Raw genomic sequence first — 10,334 nt, 5'->3', positions numbered from 1 at the left:
CAGAGAGAGAGAGAGAGAGAGAGAGAGAGAGAGAGAGAGAGAGAGAGAGAGAGAGAGAGAGAGTGAAAGAGCCTGGATGGTGCAGTTACACCTTCATTGCTGACATCCAGCAGTCACATAAGGATGCATCTGTGATTAAGGCTGCATACTTGAACGTCTACTTCTTGGAAAAGTAAGTACAAGTTGCTTTTTTACAAAAGTCTTTCTGAATTCCTGAACATCAGTGTAATGACTAACATGAAGTGTTTTGGAGATTTAATGACTGTGTGGCTATTGGGCCCATTCACTTGATCAATTGAAATGAAGTTTATTGAATGTAAATACTTTTGATTAGACTCGTTCAGTCGGGCACGATGATATATTATACCCTGCTTACATCTCTTGTATCGTCTTTAACCGAAGAGTGCGCACCTCGAAATAATTTGTCAAACTATAAACAATAAGGTAAGATTGGTAGAAAATATTTCAGATAGCTGAAATAAATGTTTGCCTTTGTCTTATCTGCAAGGAAAAAAAAACACAAGGTAAGTATTACTTGAGAACATGAATTATTAATGAATAGTAAAATCAAGATATTACATTGTCATATAACTGTCAGGATATGTGCATGCCGTCTTTCATCTACATTATAAATCCTTTCCAAATGGCGATTAATAATAGATTAACTTCTCTGCAATTTCCAAGATGTCCACTCATCACTTACAGCTTCGAAACCTCAGCTACAGTTCTGACTGTCGGTCTGCGGTACAGAAAATGATGGGGGCATTTAATTTGACATTCCAATATTACAAAGAAATTATTTCAGTTTAAGAAGAGAGTAGATGTAAGATAAAAGCCGTACAAATGATCTTGAAGTGAATTGAAATGTATATCATATTTCATTTTCATAGATTAACAGGTCCAGGCTCACTATTTTAGTTTGACCTCCCTCATTACTCTGGTTGGTTGTCTTTCAGTTAATCCAAAAGACAGAAGCATGTGACATTTAAATAGATGTCACAATGGATAGCAAAGTGGATTCTACAGACGTGAACGAAAAGATGGATGCTGGAAATGACAACGAGCCAAAGTTCCACAACTTGCTAACCACTGCTTCAAAGTCACCGCTTACCCTGGAGAAATCCATGGCAGATCAAACCGGTATGTTTACAGAGAAATACGTTATGAATTGCAGTTATTTAGAAAGACACACTTTCTTCTCTTGCCTTACAGAATCTTTGGCTGAGGCTACGACCCGCTCAGGGCAGATCTCCACTGAGGACACTGAATTATCTTCAGCTGACATCTCTGTGAACGTATTCCAAAATAAAACAATAGGTAAGTGATTGTATGAATATGTATGAATGGATATTTCCTCTTAAGGAAGCTTTTATTAAGATTTTTTTTGTTTGTTAATTTCCATGTCTGGTGCAGGAGCCTCTGTTGAAACCAACTTGTATAATGACGCAAAACCTGGAGTGACCAGAGCAGTATCCATCTGCACTCCCTGCTCTGTGGAGAAAGATCAGCCGAAGCCTCTGTGTGCCCTGCTGCCATCCTCCAAGGAGGCCTGCCCAGTCTATGAAATCAGGAGGAGTCAAGGGACCCTCAAAACCTCTGCCGTCAACACTGAGCCAGATGATGATGGTAAGGATACAAAACTATTGTTTTCCTTGCTCTCCTCCTTTCAAAATGCTTTTTTCTTAAATTGAAGTTTTCTTCTTTCACCGTTGCTTTTCCTGAGACCTGTGTGCTGCAATCCTATTGGCCTGTCTCTTCTGTCAACCACTGGACTGTTTGCTGGCCACCATGAGAGGGTGCAGTGAGTGCGTTTGGTCGCTGTGCTCGTCACTGTGTTCCTCCCTGTGCTGCTGCGAGCCCACCACCCTGCAGCCTCTCCTGGACGTCACCCACCAGTGCGACGTCTGCACGTGTCTGGACATCCGTTGCTTCCAGTGCGAATGTCCCGTCTGCGACATCTGCCTCCAGGCCACAGAGTGCCTGGACCTCGCTATGGAAATCTCACAAATGCTTTACCACTAAAGAAAAAAAAGAAAAAAAAAACAACACCCAGACACGAACCAATGGGAATCATTTATTTGTTAAAATCTTTCCAAAGCCAACTTGTAGGGACAAGACATAAATGCTACCGGTTTCTGGTTAACAGTCGATGTTAGCACTCAAATATCTGTCAGGGTAAGACATGGTTAATATTGCGTATGAGCAAAAAAAAAAAAAAAAAAGCTGACAGGAGCACCGAGCAATGGAGTCGAGCTGTTTGTAGCTCAAAGACAATGTAGGTAAGATCTGAATGAACTGGAGAGAACACCTTAAAATCATTGTAACCACCAAAAAGCACTGATGTTTTTGTCTGCTTAAACTTGTTTTGTTTTTACAACCGGAAGAATAGTTTAAAATGTAAGCAGAGGTTGTGTTGGAGGCAATATAAAATACAGTGCGTCAGTGTTAAAAAAACAAAACAAAACAACTACACTTATGCAGGTACTTTTTCCAAACACACATTCATTAACTGTACATAAGGTTGCATCTGACAAATTAAATGCCTTTCTAAAGTTTGTGGCTATTTTACAGAATAATCATTTCATTGCAGGTTTCACACAACAAACAGTTATACCTTATTGTTAGAGGTGAGGCTAGTGGTTGGTTTGAAAAGGAGGTCGAAGCCCTCTGTGTCCATATTACAATTAGCAACAATGCATTATCAGATACATCTCTCTCGATCGTCAAGAAAAAAAACAAAAAACAAAAAAAAAAAAACATAATCCTGGTAGATCATGCTAACTGGTAAAATCACACAGTGACCACCAAGGTTCATGAACAGACACAATCACTGACAACACAGATATTAGTCAGGAGAAATTACTTTAAAACTATTATTTAGGTATCAAAAAAAAAATGTAATGAACTACAGTACTATTGTAAAAGGATAACATTGTTCTGCATTTTTCATATTCTCTTGCATTCCATTGACTGAGTGAATATATTTAAAAATAAAATGCTGATTTGTATGGATTTCGTAGCTACTCTGGAAGAAGTCCTGCTTTGGCTAACTAGCTGCAGCAGTGAGTGATTCTTCACTGCTTTTAAGGTTTATTACAAAGACATGCAACCCGGGCTTTAGCCGTCCACTGTGTGTAATAATAATAAAAAAAACAAACAAAAAGCTCTCATAAAATGCATAGACTGCCACAAAATAAGGTGCAATAAAATTGCTCAAAATAAAATATTCTTATTTACAATATGCAGTAAATATTTAACAATGTGCCAATTCACTTTACAAAAATCCCTTCTATAGCTGCTGGTGAAACAACCCAACATGGATGAGCATGCGACTGCTATTAACAAACCCTGATTCCAGTCAGATGAAAAAACAGAAAGAAAGAAAATCACAATAATCGTGTTTGTTGGCATCTCTTACGCAGTTTGTCATGCCAATGCTGTTGTTGTGAAATACAAACCTCACAGCTTTCGTCCCTGTAAATGAGCACATAATAAATTCAAGCAAACTTTATATCCCTCTTAAATCTCTGAAGAAAAATCTTAAAAACTATGTCAGAATGTAGTATTTCTTATAATTTCTTTAAGTCCATGCCTCTATTATACAATATTCCATTTTAATAAGATTGCATTTATAAACCCAGACATAATCATCTGACCAGCTCCAAACAGGAACAACAATAATTAGGTCTGTATGGCAATTAAATCCAAGATACAACATTTGTTAGTTTTGATCTTAATGTTAGGTATTTCTGCTAAATTCAATTCTACAGTCCTATAAATAAGCCTCTTGTTATTTAAGGATAGACTGCACCTCCTGACATTCTTGTCCCTACAGACAGTCTCTGACCATCACACGGAGCTCATCACAAGTCCTCGTCCATTTCAAGGCTGCTCCTGCGACTGCTGGTTTTAGAGGCACCTGGTGACAAAGGAGAAAACAGCGGCTCAGCCAGCCTCTCTGGAGACAGGGTGCACCCGTCGTCCATAAGAATGTCTCCCAAGCCCACGTCGGGGTAGAGCGCTGAGGCGGAGCTGTCGTCCAGCTCGGCGAAGCTCAGGCTGCCCAGGTCCAGGGGGCTGCTGATGGTGATACCAGCAGGGGAGTCCGAGGAAGGCGGCGAGAGGAAGGAGGCTGGCAGAGATTCTCCCATGGCTGCCACACCCAGGCTGAGGAGGTTTTGGGAGGTGGCTCCTCCTGTGCTGTGAGGCATAGACTGGCTGCTCTGTTGGACCTGGTGCTGCTGGAGGAGGGAGGGATCAGAGGTCAGACCAGAAGCGATGCCGCTTTGGGATGAGAGGCCGTGGAGTCGTGCCTGCATCTCCAACTCCTGAAAAGAAGAGCAGCACATTTACATTTAGATGCCGTATCTGGGAATGATTGATAGTTATTGTTTTACAACACCCAATGCATTGTGCACGTGACAGGTAATTTCACTACAATAAACATTACCTTAAAATCTGTCTTAATCTTTGTTATTTTACTTTTTTAAGAATGAAGAAACCTTTATCAGCTGGTGCCCTTTTTTTATTCCTCCTTTATTGGCACACCCTGATTTAAGGTGCATTATCTGACCAACTGTCCATATATGGGACTACATCACTGTCATACTACCATGTAGAGCCTGCAGAGAGGAACCTCCTGACTTCAACTATATTCCCACCACACATTTGCTTAACACTGACCTGAATTCGCAGCATTAGAGTGTGATTTGCCTGCTCCAGCTTTTTCTGCCGCATCTCAATATCCTTGGCTCTGTGCTGCTCCTTCTGTAACTTCCTGATGTAGTCTACGGAAGCTTTCAGGATGGTGCCCTTATTCCAACGCATCTCACTGTTATCATTGTGATATCAGTAATCGTAAATTGTAGGGGCAACAAAGAAGGGAAAGGACAGACACAAAAACAAAATTAAAATTTTACAGTTACAGGGACTCCACTCTCCGACTGAAACACTGTAATTTAATTTTGAGGGATGAGGGATTGAGAGAAGGAAAACAAGTTTTCTTAAAACTTACGGGTCATTTGATTTGGGTATCAGAGTACCAAGCTCTTTTATGCGATCATTAATGTTGAATCTCCGCCTCCTCTCAACTGTAGACAAGCAAGAATGATCAGGGATGAAGCAAAAGCAAAACACTTCAGTTGACATACACCAGTCAGTTGTCACTAAGAAGGCATTACCGGATACACATGGACAACACAAGTTCAAACAAAAAGCAAAAGAGCAAAGCTATGGAGCAAGGATGTGGTGTTGAATCTGCACTTCACTGTATGTCACAAGTAGTCAAACTGGTTGAAATAAAGCTTGACTCACTGAGGTTATGGTTGTCTTTCTTCTGCCTTTCTTTCATAAGTGCTTTGGCATCTGAATCTGAAAGAAAAAAATCATAGTGTTTCACACAATTAAAACATATTCATTCTAAATAAAAGCTATCCTGAGCACTAAAAAAGACACATGGTTATAAAAGATACCGTACCAGTAATTTCCCTTTTAATTTTTGGAAGATCAGCAGGACAGGAGTTGCTAACAGTCAAAGTAGGTGCTGCCATTCCAGGGCTATGGTACACATCCAACAGATTTCCTGGGAGCTACACAAGTACAACATGTTAAAACGTCATTTCATAAATGCTCACTGATTGTCATAAACCCAGAAGCAAATATGTAAAAAAGTATGTCTTCCTGATTCCTGCTTAAATGTTAAGAGCAACCAGTCCTTCGAGTTCGAGCTGGGTTCTGTGTCATCTAATACATCCTACTACATGCTGCACAAGTATTACAATTACATTCTAAAACTATCATTATAAAACAGAATGGTAAACAAGAATACTGGGTGCTTTCAAAAAAGCAATTTACCTCAACCTGCTTCTTTTTCTTTTCCTCCAGCAGCATCACCATAATCCTCATTTTTTGTCAAGCACTCTCTGACAAATTTGTTGTTAACCTGGCAGCTACTATGTGCTTTTTATATGAGCACAATCCAAGTTGTCTCGCTTCTCCCGGTCTTGTATCCTCTGATAGCTTTGCCCCGCCCAGGCAGCACTTTTGTGACGAATAGTAACTGAGTGCCAAAAGTGTATATTTACTCCTACAACTTCAGAATTCCACACAGAAAGGAGACCGTCCATTCACAGGAAAAAGATTTTGGGTGTAATAAGTTAGTCAGACTAGCCTGAAATCTACTATTATCTTGTCACTGTACATTTAAAAGAAGAACCTGTGAACTCTAGAGGAAACTCTAAAGAGGAAGCATTCATGGTTAAATAAACACATTGTTCTTCATACCGTGCTCGGCAACTGAAGACCTGAGTCAATCAGCGTGATGATGTCGTCATTAAAACTGGATTCAAGACTAATGATGTCGTCGATCACATCGTCAATCTAGATAAAGCAGATGAGAGAAAAACACTAGTAGTCCTAAATCAAGTCCCTCAGGGTTAAACGTGTGAAAGCAATCAACATGTGTGTCTATAATGTGCTTCGTAATCTTGAAGGGTCTCAGGTATATTTTTAGGCAATGTAAAAGTTGGAAAGAGGCCTGATTTCAAAGAGAGAGGGGTGTTCAAAAGAAGTGCTGGCATGGTTAAACTGTAGGTGCAGTATTTAACATCTTATTGTGACAACAGGCCAACAGGGGTAGGATTACAAAAGGCATGCATCATCAGAGTGGGACCTTCGGGCTCATCATTGCAAAGCAAACAAAAAGTTATTAAGCCAGAAGTGAGCGAAGGGTTAGACATTCAACTTCTCCAAAATGCAACTTAAATTTGCAGAAAGGCAACTACTGACAAGGTTGTGTAATCTGCTGTGCCAGCACACCAAACCCACACACAAGAAGTTGAACCAGTTATATAAAAGAGGGAATTTCCCATACTTCCTCCTTGTTGGATCCGATATTAAGCAGAGCCATAGGACTGTTAGGGGCGCTGCTGGCAGTAGGAGCGGCTTCAGGGGCCGAACTGGACTGTGGCACAGGGGACACACCAAGGGTCTGAGTAACCGCCATGTTGCCCAGAGTGGTGGAGAGGTACTGCTTCACCTGCTGCCTCTGTGCCTGCTGGATGTGGTACTTGGTGGGGTTCTCCAAGTGGGTCTGCACCTGATCATTTAAAGATGTTAAGGGCTGATGTTCTGACAAATTCACACTTCGCTAAATTAAGAACGAAAGTGATGAACACACGAACACAATGCTCTTACTTTCAGCACCTCCACTGGCACCTGTGCTGGAGGGGGACGGGCAGCATTTGGGGGCAGAGTGACAGAAATGGCTGGTGTGGAGTCAGTGGCCCGGAGCTGAGAGACTGAGGCCTGCTGCTGGGCCTCACGTCTCTCCTGCTCCTGGGCTTGCTCTCGCATCAGCTGCTGTCGCATCAACACACGTCCAGACATGGCTGAAGAGAGTTGTTCCTGATCTAGGGATGGAGCTGAAAAACAAATACAGTACAAAGGAACATTACAGAGTAGCACTTCAAAGTATATAATGTTGTGTTATGACATAACTCAATACTAAAAATAATCCTATCCAGATTTTAATTTCCATCACTCTCATGATGGATACCGTGGTCATTTAGTCCAACTGTTTGAGAACACTTCTTGCTGCGCATTTTCAAGGAATTTAATCATTCTACAATTGATAATATGACCAAAAGATTCAAAGAATCCAAAGAATTCTTTGCATGTATGATACCAGACTGAAAACCTAAATTGAATGCCAGTAACCTTTGATCGTTCAGGTGGTAGTGAATTAAAAACAGACAAGACTGTATAAAGGACGTAACGACACGTACTCCGGAACACTTAAGATAAATTGCTGCATTTGCATCAAAAAATGCGAAAAGGAAAGCCATATATCAACAGCTAGAAACGCAGCTAACTTCTAAGTGCCTGAGCTCATCAAAGATTGGCCGACATGAAGTGGAAAAGTGTGCTTTGGTCTGACGAGTTCACATTACAAATTGTTTTTGGACATGACGTCCACTGTGTCCCTCTAGCCTAGAGAAGAATAGGACCATCCAGATTGTTACCAGTGCAAATTTCAAAATCCATCGTCTATTACAGTATTGGGGTGTGTTAGTACCCATGGCATCGGTAACTTAACATGGGCAAATCTTTGGAGCAACATATTGGGGTTGTATACCAGTGGATTAATGGTGAGTTTTTCTGCCTAGGTAGAACATGCAAAAGCACCAAACACAGGTGGATGTCCAGAAATAGCAGGTTCGTTATTATCTATAAAAATATATAACATAATCTAAGCGTGTAGGTACACAGCCTAGAGACTTCATATTTAATTTTCTGCCAGCCTTACTATTTAGGAATTTTTCCCAACATCATAAATCAGTTGTAAGGCCGTCTCCCTCTCCTGCTGATGCTTCATTAGGTGCTGATTGTGAACAAAATCACACTGTCTTTGTTAATAAAACTGATCATATCAGGGCCAACATCACAGGCACAACATCAGTTCTCACTTCTCCTGCCATGTATTAGTTGAACTACCTTCAGCTGATAATTCGTGATTCATGATGGATACCGTGGTCATTTAGGCCTCTTCATATTATCAAATTGTAGTATGTTATGTATTTTTGTTATGACACAACTCAATACCTAAATAAGCCAATCCAGATTTTATTTCCATCACACTGTTCTACAACAGAGTTCCAATAGAAATTTTGCAATTGTTTAAAACGCAGCTAATTATCATCATTATCTGCGTAAATTGAGATGCTATGAGAAAAGAATTTAAAATTTTCCCTATCTGAATTTGAGACGTCTGAGTGCATGATACAGCGCTGAGCTAAATATTCCTCAAAACAACTGCTCAACATTTTAAAATGGTTTTGAGCGCCACCACATTCACTGACCCACCAAATAGGCCTACATATGGCCATGTGTCTTCAAAGTTCTCTTGTTTCTAGATGTGTATCAGCAAATTTTAAGTAGGCGAGTTAAACTGATGCTGTAACTTACACAGATTTCTGAAATTTTAATTCAAAAACATTACTGAAAATTATATAATTACCTCTAAAGGTCCTAAATAACAATCATTTAGATCTCCAACGCAGTTGCTGTCATTTATCTTTAATTCTTTTTGATGCACTGATCATACTTTTATTCAATCCAATTCCTATTCCTCAATTTAATCATACTTGTACATCATCTAATCTCCTGTTATCGTGTAAAATGATGTCTCCTCTGTTACCAAACCTTTCCAGATGCGTAGTGTGCTCTCAATGCAACCTCACACCTGCCTCCACATTCAGCCCCTTCAATCCTCCATTCTCAACAGTGTAAAGTGGTTATTACATAACTTTGCATGTCTGTTTGTGTCTGTGCATCTACACACCCAGATTCATCACTTTGCACACGCGACCTATCGTTAAATTCACTCTTTACAATAAAAATAAAAACATCACACTGTGTTTATTCACTACGTTTCCAAAACAACTCAAAATACGAGTACATAGCTGGCTGTCAGTGTTGCTTCATCCAGTGACTCAGATTACTTCGTTAAGCGAAATTAAGTTGTCAGCGCCGTGGTGCTAGTTAACATGGTCGTTTTCTCTAAAGAGAACAACACTGACAGCTTACCGTCACGTTAAAATGTTGGGTAACTTCACGTCACTCTTTCAGGTTGTATTACCAGTCATTAAAACACATAAATTCACTGGTTAGCTCGCTTTCCTTTAGCTGTCTTCGTAATCTCTATTTCTGGCGAGCTCTAATGAAGCGTCATGAGTTAGCAGTTCACTTGACAGCTCAGAGCGGCTAACGGGCCCGCATCCACACGCTGAGCGTAGAAACACAATCAAAGCTAATATTTACACCGTGACCGATTTACAGTGGCTTTAAAGATACCCATTTGCTGCAACTGCGAGACAGTTGGCAATATGTGTTGAAAGAAGCGGTGGATCACGATACAAGGCAAAGTAAAAATAGGAAGTGGCAGCTTAGCTAACATGCTAGCTAGCATCCGATAATTGCCTTAAGCTAATGCTACCAAGCTAAATAGTATATTTTTGAAGAGATTAACACATACTGTTGCAACAGTTTTGTTTGACGTTATCACTGCCATAAATCTCCGAAGTCCTCCGTTTTCTTTGCCATTTTGAGGTCGGTTATACAAGGTCTTCGAGCAGTCGCTAAACACAGCACTTAACACTGTTGTTTACGTCGGGCCGATGGGCTGAGGTCATCTGACGGAAGTTACCCGGAACTTGTTGACTGTCGTGAGGCGCCTACACGTTCAAAACAGTTCTCACAGTGCAAGTTAACCTGAAGTGATGTAACATATTCAAATTCAAACTAGAATAACTAAAGAAGAAAAAAAAGGTGCAAAC

General features: G+C 40.4%; 2 protein-coding genes across 3 annotated transcripts; one reads left to right on the top strand and one right to left on the bottom strand.

The window, feature by feature from the left end:
* Nucleotides 1-71: 71 nt before the first annotated feature.
* Nucleotides 72-2,222, top strand: si:dkey-245f22.3 (uncharacterized protein LOC492819 homolog). Its single transcript, XM_037101898.1, has 5 exons — nt 72-172; nt 957-1,140; nt 1,213-1,317; nt 1,414-1,626; nt 1,724-2,222. Exons 2-5 carry the CDS (start codon nt 1,002-1,004, stop codon nt 2,020-2,022), a joined length of 756 nt encoding a protein of 251 aa, XP_036957793.1. The 5' UTR covers nt 72-172; nt 957-1,001; the 3' UTR covers nt 2,023-2,222.
* On the bottom strand, nt 2,062-10,208 carry tfe3b (transcription factor binding to IGHM enhancer 3b). 2 transcript variants are annotated; one of them, XM_037101897.1, is made up of 9 exons: nt 10,034-10,208; nt 7,195-7,421; nt 6,872-7,096; nt 6,283-6,378; nt 5,477-5,588; nt 5,314-5,370; nt 5,015-5,090; nt 4,684-4,831; nt 2,062-4,328 (listed from the first exon to the last, which is right to left on the bottom strand). In XM_037101897.1, exons 2-9 carry the CDS (start codon nt 7,384-7,386, stop codon nt 3,864-3,866), a joined length of 1,371 nt encoding a protein of 456 aa, XP_036957792.1. In that variant the 5' UTR covers nt 7,387-7,421; nt 10,034-10,208; the 3' UTR covers nt 2,062-3,863. The 2 variants fall into 2 exon arrangements, with proteins under 2 accessions (XP_036957792.1, XP_036957791.1); XM_037101896.1 differs by having other exon boundaries at nt 4,684-4,849; nt 10,034-10,207.
* Between the last annotated feature and the right edge of the window lie 126 nt (nt 10,209-10,334).

Source organism: Acanthopagrus latus, chromosome 6, assembly GCF_904848185.1.
Source record: "Acanthopagrus latus isolate v.2019 chromosome 6, fAcaLat1.1, whole genome shotgun sequence".
Taxonomy (NCBI): Eukaryota; Metazoa; Chordata; class Actinopteri; order Spariformes; family Sparidae; genus Acanthopagrus; species Acanthopagrus latus.
This window is presented reverse-complemented; position numbering and strand designations above follow the sequence as displayed.

What these genes read in the sequence shown, in the direction of transcription:
- si:dkey-245f22.3 (XM_037101898.1), top strand. Translation starts at nt 1,002, where the DNA reads ATGGATAGCAAAGTGGATTCTACAGACGTGAACGAAAAGATGGATGCT. An exon ending in ATTCCAAAATAAAACAATAG is followed by an intron (nt 1,318 to 1,413) that starts GTAAGTGATTGT and finishes TGTCTGGTGCAG; the next exon opens with GAGCCTCTGTTGAAACCAAC. An exon ending in CACTGAGCCAGATGATGATG is followed by an intron (nt 1,627 to 1,723) that starts GTAAGGATACAA and finishes GCTTTTCCTGAG; the next exon opens with ACCTGTGTGCTGCAATCCTA.
- tfe3b (XM_037101896.1), bottom strand. Translation starts at nt 7,386, where the DNA reads ATGTCTGGACGTGTGTTGATGCGACAGCAGCTGATGCGAGAGCAAGCC. An exon ending in TGCCAGTGGAGGTGCTGAAA is followed by an intron (nt 7,097 to 7,194) that starts GTAAGAGCATTG and finishes TTAAATGATCAG; the next exon opens with GTGCAGACCCACTTGGAGAA. An exon ending in CTCTAATGCTGCGAATTCAG is followed by an intron (nt 4,329 to 4,683) that starts GTCAGTGTTAAG and finishes TCTTCTTTTCAG; the next exon opens with GAGTTGGAGATGCAGGCACG.